The following is a 15,768-nucleotide window of genomic DNA, read 5'->3' on the forward strand; positions in this document are numbered from 1 at the left end:
GGAGACCCTACAATAACATGGGGGGGGCACATGGAGACCCTATAATATGGGGGGGGCACATGGAGGGGGGGGCACATGGAGACCCTATAATAACATGGGGGGGGCACATGGAGACCCTACAATAACATGGGGGGGGGCACATGGACACCCTATAATAACATGGGGGGGGCACATGGAGACCCTATAATAACATGGGGGGGCACATGGAGACCCTATAATAACATGGGGGGGGGGGCACATGGAGACCCTACAATAACATGGGGGGGGGGGCACATGGAGACCCTACAATAACATGGGGGGGGCACATGGAGACCCTAAATAACATGGGGGGGGCACATGGAGACCCTATAATAACATGGGGGGGGTACATGGAGACCCTACAATAACATGGGGGGGGGGGGCACATGGAGACCCTATAATAACATGGGGGGGGGCACATGGAGACCCTATAATAACATGGGGGGGGGGACCCTATAACATGGGGGGCACATGGCTTTCCGAGGCCCTCAGGGCCCTCCCCGGTGGCTCCGGTACCGGCCCCGTCGTACCTCAACCCCCCCCCCCCCACTGGGCCGCGGGGGTAACGGGGGCCTGAAGAGCGCTGGGCCTTGGGGGTGGGTCCGGCCCTGCGGTTATGGGGGGGTCACTCCTGCACCCGAGGGGGGTTTTGCCCCTATAGGGGGGTCCGTGCTGCTTTGGGGTCCGTGCTTGTGCCTCGGGGGGGTCCCTTCTGTCTGCTGAGGGGTTTCTGCCCCTTTAAGGGGGGTCCTGGTGCCTTTGGGGTGGTCCCTTCTGTTTGCTGAGGGGTTTCTGCCCCTTTAAGGGGGGTCCTGGTGCCTTTGGGGGGGTCCCTTCTGTCTGCTGAGGGGTTTCTTCCCCTTTAAGGGGGGTCCTGGTGCCTTTGGGGGGGTCCCTTCTGTCTGCTGAGGGGTTTCTGCCCCTTTAAGAGGGGTCCTGGTGCCTTTGGGGGGGTCCCGTTTTACCCCAGGGCAGGTTCCTGTTACCCCAAAGGCCTCCTCACCCCTTAAGAGGGGTTGGGGACTTCTTCCCCCCAGCCCCCGGATCCAAGGGTTCCCTCCTGTCCCTGGCACCTTCTTGGTGTCCTCATCTCTTAGGAGGGTGCTGAGGGTCCGGGTCCATCCCCCCCCCCCAGGGCTCCTTCCCTGGTGCCACCTCTGGCCCCAACCCCTGTCCCTTGTCCCCATCCCCATCCCAGGACAGATCCCGTTGTCCCTGAGGGGTTCCCAAGGGAGCAGGGGCTCACTCCCTGCTTTAACCTCTTGTTCCCATCAGCTGCCAAGGAACCTCCAGCCCTTGTTCCTGCAGCACCGTGCAGGTGAGTGGGACCCCCCCCCCCCCCGGGGGGATCCATAGGGCTGCTCTTATGGGATTCTCCAAGCTGGTTGGGCTTTCCTTGCCCTTGGGAAGCCAGGAGCACCCATCCTGCTGGGAGCTGGTGGTAAAGGCACTGGGAGCCGGGTCACGGCATTCCCTGCGCTTGGAATGGTGCTGCTGAGGAAGGATGGAGGACAGGGTGCCTGCTGCATGGATGCATTCATGCCCGCAGCAGAGCAGCGAGGTACCTGAGCTGGCTGCTGCACGGAGCAGGGGCTGTGTCCCTCTGGCTCCCAGCTCTTCCAGGTTGGGATAGAGCTCAGGGTGGAAGGAATTGCCTCCTGTTGGAGTTGCTGGGGCTGGTTTGGGGTCTGGAGCCTGATCCCCGTGGCTGCGGTGTGTTCCAGCTGCTGGGAGCTCTGATCCGGAGCTGAGCCTGTCCCAGCCCCATGGTCCCATCACCTCCCCTTGGTGGAGGCTGAGGCAGAGCAAAGGGCACAAACCCTGCTTTCCTCCTCTTAGCAGAGCCCTGAGAGGAGGGACTGGGGAGCTCCCATGAGCTGTCAGACCCCCCCTGCCCCCCATCCTGCATCCAGCTCTGGGGCAGCAGCACCAGAGGGATGTGGAGCTGCTGGAGCAAGGCCACGGAGCTGCTGCGAGGGCTGGAGCAGCTCTGCCATGGAGCCAGGCTGAGAGAGCTGGGCTGGGGCAGCCTGGAGAAGAGAAGGCTCCTGAAGGGGAGACCTGAGAGCAGCTCCAGTGCCTGAAGGGGCTGCAGGAAACCTGGAGAGGGGCTTGGGACAAGGGATGCAGGGACAGGCAAAGGGAAATGGCTTGAACCTGCCCGAGGGGAGACTGAGATGAGCTCTTAGGCAGAAGCTCTTCGCTGTGAGGGTGCCGAGGCGCTGGCACAGGGTGCCCAGAGAAGCTGTGGCTGCCCCATCCCTGGCAGTGCTCAAGGCCAGGTTGGACACAGGGGCTTGGAGCATCCTGCTCCAGTGGAAGGGGTCCCTGGAAGAACCTGGAGGAGCTTCCCACTGGCTCTGTCCCTGCAGGGTGAGCGCTCCCGATCCCAGCATGTCGGACAAAGGCAGCAGCATGGACGGGAAGACGGACATCGTGAACGGTGAGGCCGCGGTGGGGACCCCCCCCTCTCTTTGCCCCCGATGTCCCCTCATGGTTTGTGTGTGTGTGTGCCCACAGGGAGCTTGTCCAGCAGCCCCGAGGAGATGTCGGCTGAGGAGGGCCGGGAAACCTCCTCTGGCATCGAGGTGGAGGCCTCGGACCTGAGCCTGAGCCTCACGGGCGACGACGTGGGGCCCCCGCGCGCCAGGCTGGGCACGAGCCGGGACACGGAGCCCGAGAGCTCGGCCGAGGAGAAGGACTCGGACAGCATGGACGACACCGGGCACTACTCCCTCACCGAGGAGAGCCGGGCCCTGGAGCGCTCGCCCTCGGAGGAGGAGGAGGAGGAGGAGGAAGAAGAAGAAGAGGAGGAAGAGGAAGAGGAAGAGCGAGCGCAGCGGCGAGCCCAGCGCCGGCGCCCCGACCGCGAGCAGGACTCGTCAGACGACGAGCAGGCGCTGGAGGCGTGGGTGTTGGCGGAGACGTCGGCGCTGCCGCGGCCCCGTTGGCGAGCCGTCCCGGCGCTGCGGCACCGGCAGCTGGGCTCCAGCGCCCGCTTCGTGCCCGAGGCCTGCGGCGCCCGCGTCTTCGTGCAGCGCTTCCGCCTGCAGCACGGCCTCGAGGCCCACACGGGCTGCGTCAACACCCTGCACTTTAACCAGCGCGGCACCTGGCTCGCCAGCGGCAGCGACGACCTCCGCGTCGTCGTCTGGGACTGGGTGAGGAGGAGGCCGGTGCTGGAGTTCGAGAGCGGCCACAAGAGCAACGTTTTCCAGGTGAGGAGGAGCTTTGGGCATCGTCTGGTTCCACACCCCCCCCCCCCCCCCCCATGTGCTGTGGGAAGGGGGATGCCTCACACTGGAGCAGGCTGTGTCCAAGCTGGCCTGGAGCACTGCCAGGGATGGGGCACCTCGGCGTCCTCATAGCAAGGGGCTTCCTTATCTCCGCTCTGAACTTCCCCTGTTCCGGTTTGAACCCGTCACCCCTTGGCCTTTCATTACAACATCATGGAATCCTGGAATGGTTTGGGTTGGAAAGGACCTAAAGGTCATCCAGTTCCAGCCCCCTGCATCCAGTTCCGACTCCCTGCATCCAGTTCCAGCCCCTGCATCCAGTTCCGACCCCCTGCATCCAGTTCCAGCCCCTGCATCCAGTTCCGACCCCCTGCATCCAGTTCCGACCCCGTACATCCAGTTCCAGCGCCCTTCATCCAGTTCCGACCCCCTGCATCCAGTTCCAGCCCCTGCATCCATTTCCAGCCCCCTGCATCCAGTTCCACCCCCTGCATCCAGTTCCAGCCCTCTCCATCCAGTTCCAGCCCCTGCATCCAGTTCCAGCCCTCTTCATCCAGTTCCAGCCCCTGCATCCAGTTCCAGCGCCCTTCATCCAGTTCCGACCCCCTGCGTCCAGTTCCAGCCCCTGCATCCAGTTCCAGCACCCTTCATCCAGTTCCGACCCCCTGCATCCAGTTCCGACCCCCTGCATCCAGTTCCAGCCCCCTGCGTCCAGTTCCAGCCCCTGCGTCCAGTTCCGACCCCCTGCGTCCAGTTCCAGCCCCCTGCATCCAGTTCCAGCCCCCTGCATCCAGTTCCAGCGCCCTTCATCCAGTTCCGACCCCCTGCATCCAGTTCCAGCCCCTTCATCCTGTTCCAGCCCCCTGCATCCAGTTCCGACCCCCTGCATCCAGTTCCAGCCCCTTCATCCTGTTCCAGCCCCCTGCATCCAATTCCGACCCCCTGCGTCCAGTTCCGACCCCCTGCGTCCAGTTCCGACCCCCTGGATCCAGTTCCGACCCCCTGGATCCAGTTCCAGCCCCCTGCATCCAGTTCCGACCCCCTGCATCCAGTTCCGACCCCCTGCATCCAGTTCCAATCCCCTGCATCCAGTTCCAACCCCAACCCATGGGGCAGGGCTGTCTCCTACTAGAGATCCACTGTGGTGGGGCAGGAACCTGCTCTAGAAGCCCCGAATTCCAGCTGGATAACGGGGCAGGAGGAAGATGCTGGTGCTAAGAACCCTCAAACCCCACCAGGCTGCCCTAAAATCCACCCTTTCATGGGGTGGGATCCCCCCAGGCCCCACAGAGCTTCCATCTTCCCACCCCTCCAGCGTGGCCAGGATGGAGCTGGGGCTTTGCAGCCGTTCCCTATGGATCTGAGCGCACAGAGGGGTGTTGGGGGGGGGTGTTGGCAGAGGTGCTGCCCTCGGTTGAAGGCCACTTGCTCCCTTCCAGGCCAAGTTCCTGCCCAACAGCGGTGACTCCACGCTGGCCATGTGTGCCCGGGACGGGCAGGTCCGGGTGGCCGAGCTCTCAGCCACCCAGTGCTGCAAGAACACGAAGAGGGTGGCCCAGCACAAGGGAGCCTCACACAAGGTGAGCCCTTGGTGTGGGTATGGGGGACCCCCAACCCCCCAAAACACACCCCGGGGTCCTCCCTCCTGGCTCAGTGGGGTGATGAGGGTTGTGGGGGGCAAAAAGAGGGGGGTCTCGCCACGTTGTTGGGTGGAAAGGGGACCAATGGCCAAGTCTTTATCTTCCAGCTGGCCCTAGAACCGGATTCTCCATGCACTTTCCTATCGGCAGGTGAAGATGCTGTCGTCTTCACCATCGACCTGAGACAAGACCGACCTGCCTCGTGAGTGTTGTCCTTCCTGGTCCCATCCCCAGGGATGCTCCACAGGGAGTCTCGAAGTGGGGGGGAGGCTGTGGCCAAAGAAGGCTGTGGGTTCTGCTGGTTTTGTGCCGGATTGAGGGGCAGCAAAGGGCTGTTGTGAGGCTCTTGGACAGCAGGGGCAGCCCCAGAGCGCACACACGGTGTGGGTCCTTCCCTGGGGCTGTGGTGGGACACTGGAATGGGTTAAAGGGAGAAGCTGCCCCATCCCTGGCAGTGTTCAAGGCCGGGTTGGACACAGGGGCTTGGAGCAAGCTGCTCCGGTGGAAGGGGTTGGGACCGGAGGAGCTTTAAGGTCCCTTCCATCCCAAACCATTCCAGGACTCTCTGCACCTGGCTCATTAGCCAAGGGGTTTGAATCCCCCAGGATGGGACCCTGCTCAGACAGGGAACAGCAGCACCCTCCTGCTGCCAGGTCCAGCCCTGCTTCCACCTGCATTTGATCTCTGGTGGTTTTCCAGTCTCATTTTGGAGATGCTTTCGCTCTAAATCCAAAGCTTTGGTGTTTGGGTTCGTTCCTCCACGCGAATGCTTTTGGCTGGAGCTTTCCCTGTTCCATCACGGGGACAAAAACCCCGCTGGGGCCTTTCCAAACCTTTAATCCCAGTGTTTGTGTCCCTGGAGCTGAACTAGGGAGCTCCTGGGGGATGGGATCGTGTGCAATGTGGGCATTGTTACAGCCAGATGGGTGAGGGGAAGAAGAGAGCAGCAAAGCACTTCTGCCCTGGCATCCATCCCACGCTGCCTGTGCAGCTCCTGCTGTCCCAGCTGGAGCCTGCTTGGAACTGGAGGTGGTTTTGTGGTGGTGGTGGTTGTGGTTGGGTTGTTATTGTCCTTCTGCATCTCTTCAAGGAAACTGGTGGTGACCAAGGAGAAGGAGAAGAAGGTGGGTCTCTACACCATCTACGTCAACCCAGCCAACACCTACCACTTTGCTGTGGGGGGCAGAGACCAGTTCATCAGGTGAGTCCCACCCCGGTGCTCCACTTAATGCCTCCAAGCCCCAGGTGGGATTGGGTGGGCTTCAAAGGTTGGATGGGGTTGGGAGCAACGTGCTCCAGTGGGAGGAAGAGCTTTAAGGTGCCTTCAACCCAAACCCTTCCGTGGTTTGAGGGTTCAAAGATGGATCCTTTGAGGGCGAGCCCTGGAGCTGCTCTGCTGCTGGGCTCCATCCATGGGGATGACAATTCCCAGTGATCCCAGTCAGCCACGCTGGTGTCTGGCCCAGGAACGCTCCCCATGGGCTCCTTGCTCCCTGGCATCGGGGCAGTGGCAAAGGAGGAAGGAAGGGAAGGGGACTATGGGGACATGGAGCCGCTTCGGCCGCGGTTGTGGTTGATGCAGGCAGCAGCGGTGCCCGGTGCCTGGGTGCTGCTCCCATCCCTGCCCTTCTCCCGCAGGATTTACGACCAGAGGAAGATAGATGAGAACGCCAACAACTGCGTCCTCAAGAAGTTCTGCCCACACCACTTGGTAAGGACCTGGTGCTGCGGTGTCACCTGCGGGGCCGGGACCGGGGCCGTGCCCATAGCGGGGTGGTGGTGAGGAGGAGGAGGAGGAAGGAGACTCTCTCCCCGTGCTCTCTCCCCAGGTGAACAGCGAGTCCAAAGCCAACATCACCTGCCTGGTGTACAGCCACGACGGCTCCGGTGAGTGACCACCGGGGACCGCGGCACCGGTGGTGGTGATGGGGTGGTGGTGGTGATGGGGGGGTTCAGCACCTCCACGTGCTGACACCACCGTCTCTCCCGTGCCCCCCCAGAGCTCTTGGCCAGCTACAACGATGAGGACATTTACCTCTTCAACTCCTCCCACAGCGACGGGGCCGAGTACATCAAGAGGTACAAGGGACACCGCAATAACGCCACGGGTAAGGGCAGGACCCCCCCCCAGTGCCCACAGGGAGCAGCCAAATGGGAGCATTCCCAACTTTTGGTGGATTCCTGCTGCTCCCGGTGCTTGGGTTCCCTTTCCTTCACGCCAGCTCTCCCTGCATGGAATGGAGTGGGTGGGATGGGGGCCATGGAACTCCCTAGGAGGGATGGGATCGATGGCAGGGAGGGGATTCCCACTGGGAATGGTGCCCGGCTCCCGCTGGCCTCATCCCGTGCCCTCTTTCCCAAGTGAAAGGTGTGAATTTCTACGGCCCCAAAAGCGAGTTCGTGGTGAGCGGCAGCGACTGCGGCCACATCTTCCTGTGGGAGAAGTCCTCCTGCCAGATCGTGCAGTTCCTGGAAGGAGACAAGGGCGGAGTGGTGAGGCCCTGCCCCTGCTCCCGGCCCCTTCCCGTCCCCTGGCTCCGGCCCCTTCCCCTCCCCTGGCTCCAGCCCCTTCCTGTCCCCTGGCTCCAGCCCCTTCCCATTCCCTGGCTCCAGCCCCTTCGCATTCCCTGCATCCAGCCCCTTTCTGTTTCCCTGGCTCCAGCCCCTTCCCATCCCTTGGATCCAGCCCCTTCTCATCCCTTGGATCCAGCCCCTTCCCATCCCCTGGCTCCAGCCCCTTCTCATCCCCTGGATCCAGCCCCTTCCCATCCCTTGGATCCAGCCCCTTCCCATCCCCTGGCTCCAGCCCCTTCCCATCCCTTGGATCCAGCCCCTTCCCATCCCTTGGATCCAGACCCTTCTCATCCCTTGGATCCAGCCCCTTCCCATCCCCTGGCTCCAGCCCCTTCTCATCCCCTGGATCCAGCCCCTTCCCATCCCTTGGATCCAGCCCCTTCCCATCCCCTGGCTCCAGCCCCTTCTCATCCCCTGGATCCAGCCCCTTCCCATCCCCTGGCTCCAGCCCCTTCCCATCCCTTGGATCCAGCCCCTTCCCATCCCTTGGATCCAGCCCCTTCCCATCCCCTGGCTCCAGCCCCTTCCCCTTTGCCCCCCTCACCCTAAGGGGGCTGCTGGGTCAGGAGCACCCCTGCTGCACCCATGGGACCCCCCAATGAGTTCAGGGGTGCCGCAATGGAGGTGCCCCCCCCGCAGGTGAACTGCCTCGAGCCCCATCCCCACCTCCCCGTCCTGGCCACCAGCGGCCTGGACCACGACGTCAAGATCTGGGCCCCCACCGCCGAGACCCCCACGGAGCTGGCGGGGCTGCGGGAGGTGAGACCCATAGCGGGGGGTGTTGGGGGTCAGGACCTTGTCCCCCCCATTTAACCCCCCCATCCCATCCCATCCCCATAGGTGATCAAGAAGAACAAGCTGGAGCGGGACGAGGACAGCCTGCACCACACCGACATGTTCGACAGCCACATGCTCTGGTTCCTCATGCACCACCTCCGCCAGCGCCGCCACCACCGCGTAGGTGCCATGGGGGTGTCCGTGTGTGTGTGTCCCCCCCCCCCAAAAACCAACCCCGTTCACCCCCTTTATGTCCCCCCCCCCCAACCCCATAGCGCCGACGGGAGCCCGGAGCCCCGGATGCAGACTCGGATGAGTCCCCCAGCTCCTCGGACACATCGGATGAGGAGGAGGAAGGCCCGGACCGGGTGCAGTGTATGCCATCGTGAGCCCCCCCCCCCCCCAGCCCTGACACCCCAACTTGGACCCCCCCCCTCCCCAAACACTACTGGGGTTGGAGGGGGGGGGCTCCAGCCACGCACCGCCCCCACTAACACATGGAGCTTTGGATTGACTTAAGGCCCCCCCATCCATCCTCCCACAGCCTCACCCTGGGGGTCCCCCAAAACACTTGGGGGGGGGGGATTTTTATACTAATGTGCCCCCCCCCCTTTATCCTGAGCAAAGCGCCCCTCCCCCATCACACACACACGGCCCCCCCGGGGGGGGGGGTGTTAAGACTTGGTTAGTGACAGTGGTGCCCCTCCCCCCCCCGGGCCGGAGGGGGGGGGGTGGGGTGGGGGTGGGGGTGGGGCACAGCCTCCATCCAGCTCCTCCTCCTGCCCCTCCCCCCCTCAGGCTTTCTTGGGGGGGGGCGCCAGTTTGATGATCTCCTCCTCCGATGGCTGCCGGATGATGTCTGGGGGGGGGGTGTCAGTGGGGGGACCCCCCCCAACATTGGGACCATGGGGGGGGCCCTGTCCCTATGGGGTGCTCCTGTCCCTATGGGGTGGCCCTGTCCCTATGGGGTGTCCCTGTCCCTATGGGGTGTCCCTGTCCCTATGGGGTGCTCCTGTCCCTATGGGGTGTCCCTGTCCCTATGGGGTGCTCCTGTCCCTATGGGGTGGCCCTGTCCCTATGGGGTGTGCTTGTGCCCATGGGGTGTCCCTGTCCCTTATGGGGTGCTCCTGTCCCCGTAGGGGGGGGTCCCTGTACCCATGGGTGCTCCTATTCCCACGGGATGACCCTGTCCCCATGGATGCCCCCCTCCCCACGGATTCCCCTCTCCCCACGGATTCCCCCTCTCCCCACGGATTCCCCTCTCCCCACGGATTCCCCCTCTCCCCACGGATTCCCCTCTCCCCACGGATTCCCCTCTCCCCATGGATGCCCCCATCCCCATGGATTCCCCTCTCCCCATGGATGCCCCCATCCCCATGGATTCCCCTCTCCCCACGGATTCCCCTCTCCCCACGGATGCCCCCATCCCCATGGATTCCCCTCTCCCCACGGATGCCCCCATCCCCACGGATTCCCCTCTCCCCACGGATGCCCCCATCCCCATGGATTCCCCTCTCCCCACGGATGCCCCCATCCCCACGGATTCCCCTCTCCCCACGGATGCCCCCATCCCCATGGATTCCCCCCTCCCCATGGATTCCCCCATCCCCATGGATTCCCCCCTCCCCATGGATTCCCCTCTCCCCACGGATTCCCCCCCCCTCACCCTTGTACTTCTTGGCGCTGGGGATGCGCGTGAGCTTCGTGTCCACCTCGTCCTCCTCCGAGATCTTGAGCACGTGGGTCCGGTACCGCACGACCGTGGTGAGCAGGTCCGGGCGGCGCGAGATCTCGAAGATGTGCTCCACGTACGAGAGCGTGTCTGGGGCAGTGGGGCGGCGTCACCGGGGCGCCGTGGGGCGGGGGCGCCGTGGGGCAGGGGCGCCGTGGGGCGGGGGCGCCGTGGGGCGGGGGCGCCGTGGGTAAGGGGTGCCATGGGGAAGGGAAACCGTTTGGTAGGGACACCGTGGGGCAGGGACACCGTGGGGAAGGGACGCCATGGGTAAGGGGTGCCGTGGGGCAGGGACACCATAGGGCAGGGACACCGTGGGGAGGCGCCGTGGGGAAGGGGCGACATGGGGATGGGAAACCGTTTGGCAGGGACACCGTGGGGAAGGGACACCATGGGTAAGGGGTGCTGTGGGGCAGGGACACCATAGGGCAGGGGCACTGTGGGGCAGGGACGCCGTGGGGCAGGGACACCGTGGGGCAGGGACGCCATGGGTAAGGGGTGCTGTGGGGAAGGGGTGACATGAGGATGGGAAACCGTTTGGCAGGGACACCGTGGGGAAGGGATGCCATGGGGAGGGGGACAGCGACACCATGACACCAACACCATGGGGATGGGGACACAGGGGTAGCACTTGGACAAGGACTGGAGCCAGGAGAGGGGATGGGGACCCAGACAGGGAAGAGTGGGGGGACCAGGATGGGGGTGGGAGCAGGATGGGGGTGGGAGCAGGATGGGGATGGGACTGGATGGGAGATGGGACCAGGATGGGAGATGGGACCGGGATGGGGATGGGAGCAGGATGGGGATGGGACCAGGATGGGGATGGGACCAGGATGGGGATGGGACCAGGATGGGGATGGGACCAGGATGGGGATGGGACTGGATGGGAGATGGGACCAGGATGGGGATGGGACCAGGATGGGAGATGGGAGCAGGATGGGGATGGGACCAGGATGGGGATGGGACCAGGATGGGGATGGGACCAGGATGGGGATGGGACTGGATGGGAGATGGGACCAGGATGGGAGATGGGACCAGGATGGGAGATGGGACCAGGATGGGAGATGGGACCAGGATGGGGATGGGAGCAGGATGGGACCAGGATGGGGATGGGACCAGGACGGGGATGGGACCAGGATGGGACCAGGATGGGGATGGGACCAGGATGGGGATGGGAGCAGGATGGGACCAGGATGGGGATGGGACCAGGACGGGGATGGGACCAGGATGGGGATGGGAGCAGGATGGGACCAGGATGGGGATGGGACCAGGATGGGGATGGGACCAGGATGGGGATGGGACCAGGATGGGAGATGGGGAGAGGAGACAGAGCAGGACGAGGGCAATGGCCAGCGAGCGGGAGAGGGGATGCGCGTGGGATGGCGAACGGAGACGGGACCCCGGGGAGCAGGGAGAGACGGGGCTGGGGACCCAGTGGGGAGCGATCAAGAGCCCGGGACGGGGAGCAGGGGAGGGCCGGGGTCCCACCTGGCCCCAGCTTGCCGTGCTTCTCCAGGAAGCTGAACCAGTGGTGGCCGGTGGCGATGGCCTCGCTCTCGCCGCTCGGGATGTCCTCCTTGCAGGCGGACTTGAGCTGCTCCAGGTCCTCGGCCGTGATGTTCTGGGCCAGCTCCTCCAGGAGGCTGCGGTACTCGGCCATGGCTGCGCCCAGCAGCGTCACGAGCTGCCCGGCCTCAGCCCACACGCGTGTGGGTGCCTGTGGCACCCCCCCGACATGCATGGGGCAGCCCTCAACATGCGTGTGGCACCCACCAATACATGCGTGGCACCCCTCAACATGCGTGTGGCACCCACCAATACATGTGTGGCACCCCTCAACATGCGTGTGGCACCCCTCAACATGTGTGCGGCACCCACCAACATGCATGGGTCACCCCTCGACATGCCTGTGGCACCACTCAACATGTGTGTGGCACCCACCAACACACGTGGGTCACCCCTCAACATGCATGTGGCACCCCTCAACACACAGGTGGCACCCACCAACACACCTGTGGCACCCCCAAAACACGTGTGGCACCCCCAAACACAGGGGTGGCAACCCCCAACACATGTGTGTCACCCCCAACACGCGTGTGTCACCCCCCAACACGTGAGTGGCAACCCCCAACACGTGTGTGTCACCCCTCAACACATGTGTGTCACCCCTCAACATGCATGTGTGTGTTCCAACATGCATGTGTACCCAACACATGTATGTCACCCCCCAACATGCATGTGTACCCAACACATGTGTCACCCCCCAACATGCATGTGTCTGTTCCCACAGGCATGTGTACTCAACACATGTATGTCAGCCCCCAACATGCATGTGCGTGTACCCACATGCATGTGTGCCCAACACGTGTGCCACCCCCCAACACGTGTGTGTCACCCCCCAACACGCTTCCACGCTCCACTGGCCCATGACTCATGTGATGGTCATGGGATGTGACAGGGATGGGGGGGGGACCCTTCCTGGCCTTGCACCCCCCCCCCCAGCACCCAGGGTCCATTGGGGGGGGGGGTGTGTGTGTATAAGGGGGAGGGTCACCCCTATCTCCTGTTGCTCCTCGGTCACCATGGCAACCGCTGCCACCCACCCTAGGGATGCGGTTGCCGTGGCGATCGCAGCATCCCGCTGCCCCATAGTGACACCCGTGGGTGCTATGGGGGGGGGTGTGGGGGGGTGTGGGGGGTGTTTGTACGGTGGGGAGGGGGCACCCCAAGAGGGACACACATGGAAGTGGGGGGGGTGGGGGGGAACAGAGGACACATGGACACACGGCCACGGCCACGTGCACGCATGCGCACCCCCCCCCCCAATAAACACCCCCCCCCCTGCACCCGCACGTGCGCACACGCGTGCCCCACGCTCACACTCACATGTGACCCCCCCCCCCCCCCCCCCCAATGCCCCCCCCCCCCCCAAGCGTGTCCGGCCCCTTTAAGGCCGCCGATGACTCAGCCCTTGGCCCGGACGTTGGGTCCTTCCGGGAGGGGGGGGGACGAGGGGGGGGGGGGGGGATGGGGATGGGGGGATGGGAATGGGGATGGGAATGGGGGATGGGCCCCCCCCTCCCCCCACCGTGGCCGCGTGCCCATTCCCAGGCTCCAACGGGTGGTAGTGGTGGTGGGGGGAATGTGGGATGCCCAACCCCCCCCCCCAACCCGTGGGACCCCCCCCCATTCACTCTTCCCATGCAAATCGCCTCATGAATATTCATCGAGGGGCGGGGCCTCGCTGGGCCCTTTCATAGGGAAGGGTGGGGGGCGATTAATCCCCCCCCCCCCCCCCCCGTGTTGTGGTGGAGATAACAGGACGCGATTAATCCCCCCTAAATCCCCCCCCCATAGGGACAAGGGGCCTTTGTGTGGCCCCCGCGACACCCAGTCCCTGCCCCACGGAAAGTGGGGGGCACAAACACACACACACACACACGACCCCCCCCCCATCCCCTATCAGCAGCATCCCACATCTGGGGCGCATCTGGGCCCCCCCCCGGTTGCAGTGGGGAGCGGCACCGGGTGGCACCGGGTGGAGCGCGGGTCCCGTCCCCCCCCCGCGCTGTGGGTCACGGGTTCGAATCCCGGCGCGGTGGGAAAAGGGAAGTGGGGGAATCACGGAGCGGGGGGAGGCGTTAACGGGGGGGGGGGGGTCCGTTAGTACCGGAGCGGGGTTAACACCGCGGGACCGCGATCGGGACCGGGACCGGGACCGGGATCGGGACCGGATGGAGGCGGCGGCCGCGCTCTCCATCTCCATCCGGCCCCGGTTCCGCTCCCGGTGGCGGCTCCCGGTGCCCGGTGGGACCCGTCCGGTCCCGTCCCGTCCCGTCCCCCCCCATGCACTCACCGGCCGGTGGTGGCGGTGCCGGTGCCGTTGCAGCCGTTCGGGCGCTCTCGGTGCTGCCGCTTTGAGCAGCGGGGCGGGGCTTAACGGGGTGGGGGCCCTGGTGATGGGCGGGGCTTAACGGGGCGTGGCCAAGGGGGCGTGGCTTCAAAAAGAGGGGGACGGCACCGGGTGAGCCCTTGCACGGGGATCGCTCACGGGGGGGGGGGGCTCCTTGGGGGGCTCTTGCAAGGGGGCTCTCGCCTGGGCCCTTGGGGGGGTTCTCCGGTGTCCCCCCCCCCCCAAATCCCCCCCCCAACAAGGGACACATTGGGGGTGTCAATGGGGCCATCGGAGCCGTCCCCATCCCAGGTCTCAAACGTGGGTCTCAGCTTGTGCACCCCCAAATCCCCCCCCCCCCCGGGCTCTGTGAGGGAGCTGAAGGGGGGGCAGCGGGGAGGGTCCCCCCTCCTCCAGCGGGATTGAGGCCGCGGGGGGGTTGATCCGGTGGGATTAAAGCTCCAGCGCCGGAGCCTCCCCCCGGCCCCCCCGCGGCTGGGCCCGCAACAGCTCCTGTCAGCCCCTGGGGGGGGGGGGGTCAGGGGGTGCCCCACATCCCTTCGGGTATCCCCATCCCGGGGATGCGGCTGCCCTGGACAGCACCTCCCAATAGCAGCCACCTCCCATGGCAACCACCTCCCATGGCAACAACCTCCCCATGGCAACCACCTCCCCATGGCAACGTGTCCCCATGGCAACCACCTCCCCATGGCAACGTGTCCCCATGGCAACGTGTCCCCATGGCAACCATCTCCCCATGGCAACCACCTCCCCATGGCAACGTGTCCCTATGGCAACCACCTCCCCATGGCAACCACCTCCCCATGGCAAACACCTCCCCGTGGCAACAACCTCCCCATGGCAACCACCTCCCCATGGCAACAACCTCCCCATGGCAACATTTCCCCATGGCAACGTGTCCCCATGGCAAAGACCTCCCTATGGCAACCTGTCCCCGTGGCATCAAGCTCCCCATAGCAACCATCTCCCATGACATCCACCTCCCCATGGCAACAACCTCCCCATGGCAACCACCTCCCCATGGCAACGTGTCCCTATGGCAACCACCTCCTCATGGCAACGTGTCCCCATGGCAACCATCTCCCATGGCAACGACTTCCCCATGGCAACGGCCTCCCCATGGTAACTTGTCCCCATGGCAACCACCTCCCCATGGCAACATGTCTCCATGGCAAAGACCTCCGTATGGCAACCTGTCCCCATGGCAACAACCTCCCCATGGCAACCACCTCCCCATGGCAACCACCTCCCCATGGCAACCACCTCCCCATGGCAACCACCTCCTCATGGCAACCACCTCCCATGGCAACCACCTCCCCATGGCAACCACCTCCCCATGGCAACCACCTCCTCATGGCAACCACCTCCCCATGGCAACCACCTCCCATGGCAACAACCTCCCCATGGCAACCATCTCCCATGGCAACCTGTCCCCATGGCAGCCACCTCCCCATGGCAACCACCTCCCATGGCAACCACCTTCCCATGGCAACCACCTCCTCATGGCAACGTGTCCCCGTGGCAACCACCTCCCCATAGCAACCATCTCCCATGGCAACGACTTCCCCATGGCAACGGCCTCCCCATGGCAACGTGTCCCCATGGCAACCACCTCCCCATGGCAACATGTCTCCGTGGCAAAGACCTCCCTATGGCAACCTGTCCCCATGGCAACAACCTCCCCATGGCAACCACCCCCCCATGGTAGCCACCTCCCCAGTGCCATTCAGGTGCAGTCACCCATCCCACCAGTGTCCCCCAGTCCCCACCAGTGTCCCCACCACAGGGTGGACACCCAGACATGCGGATGAGGATGGAGATCCCCCCCCCCCCCCAGCCCCGGGGTGCCCCTCAGGGGGGTGCTGGGGACCCCCATAC

The 15,768-nt window shown here is 64.6% G+C and overlaps 2 protein-coding genes across 2 annotated transcripts; one reads left to right on the forward strand and one right to left on the reverse strand.

The window, feature by feature from the left end:
• Positions 1 to 1,213: 1,213 nt before the first annotated feature.
• Positions 1,214 to 12,357, forward strand: DCAF8 (DDB1 and CUL4 associated factor 8). The gene is made up of 14 exons (XM_057408052.1): positions 1,214 to 1,336; positions 2,391 to 2,461; positions 2,539 to 3,236; positions 4,694 to 4,834; positions 5,002 to 5,096; positions 5,985 to 6,095; positions 6,533 to 6,605; positions 6,724 to 6,781; positions 6,895 to 7,002; positions 7,257 to 7,387; positions 8,108 to 8,227; positions 8,309 to 8,425; positions 8,521 to 8,642; positions 12,346 to 12,357. Exons 2-13 carry the CDS (start codon positions 2,413 to 2,415, stop codon positions 8,632 to 8,634), a joined length of 1,815 nt encoding a protein of 604 aa, XP_057264035.1. The 5' UTR covers positions 1,214 to 1,336; positions 2,391 to 2,412; the 3' UTR covers positions 8,635 to 8,642; positions 12,346 to 12,357.
• PEA15 (proliferation and apoptosis adaptor protein 15) lies at positions 8,969 to 13,966 on the reverse strand. Its single transcript, XM_057408053.1, has 4 exons — positions 13,834 to 13,966; positions 11,466 to 11,639; positions 9,912 to 10,067; positions 8,969 to 9,104 (listed from the first exon to the last, which is right to left on the reverse strand). The coding sequence occupies exons 2-4, from the start codon at positions 11,635 to 11,637 to the stop codon at positions 9,040 to 9,042; spliced, it is 393 nt and encodes a 130-aa protein (XP_057264036.1). The 5' UTR covers positions 11,638 to 11,639; positions 13,834 to 13,966; the 3' UTR covers positions 8,969 to 9,039.
• Between the last annotated feature and the right edge of the window lie 1,802 nt (positions 13,967 to 15,768).

The sequence above is a fragment of the Pezoporus wallicus genome, unplaced genomic scaffold (assembly GCF_028554395.1).
Source record: "Pezoporus wallicus isolate ANWC-B61680 ecotype Strahan unplaced genomic scaffold, APGP_CSIRO_Pwel_v1 contig_8632, whole genome shotgun sequence".
Classification (NCBI taxonomy): domain Eukaryota; kingdom Metazoa; phylum Chordata; class Aves; order Psittaciformes; family Psittacidae; genus Pezoporus; species Pezoporus wallicus.

Excerpts from the sequence above, each read along its gene's own strand:
- PEA15 (XM_057408053.1), bottom strand. The coding sequence starts at position 11,637 with ATGGCCGAGTACCGCAGCCTCCTGGAGGAGCTGGCCCAGAACATCACG. Across the intron at positions 10,068-11,465 it reads GCACGGCAAGCTGGGGCCAG|ACACGCTCTCGTACGTGGAG; the intron begins GTGGGACCCCGG and ends CCACTGCCCCAG. Across the intron at positions 9,105-9,911 it reads CAGCGCCAAGAAGTACAAGG|ACATCATCCGGCAGCCATCG; the intron begins GTGAGGGGGGGG and ends CCCCCCCCCCAG.
- DCAF8 (XM_057408052.1), top strand. The coding sequence starts at position 2,413 with ATGTCGGACAAAGGCAGCAGCATGGACGGGAAGACGGACATCGTGAAC. Across the intron at positions 5,097-5,984 it reads AGACAAGACCGACCTGCCTC|GAAACTGGTGGTGACCAAGG; the intron begins GTGAGTGTTGTC and ends CATCTCTTCAAG. Across the intron at positions 6,606-6,723 it reads AGTTCTGCCCACACCACTTG|GTGAACAGCGAGTCCAAAGC; the intron begins GTAAGGACCTGG and ends CTCTCTCCCCAG.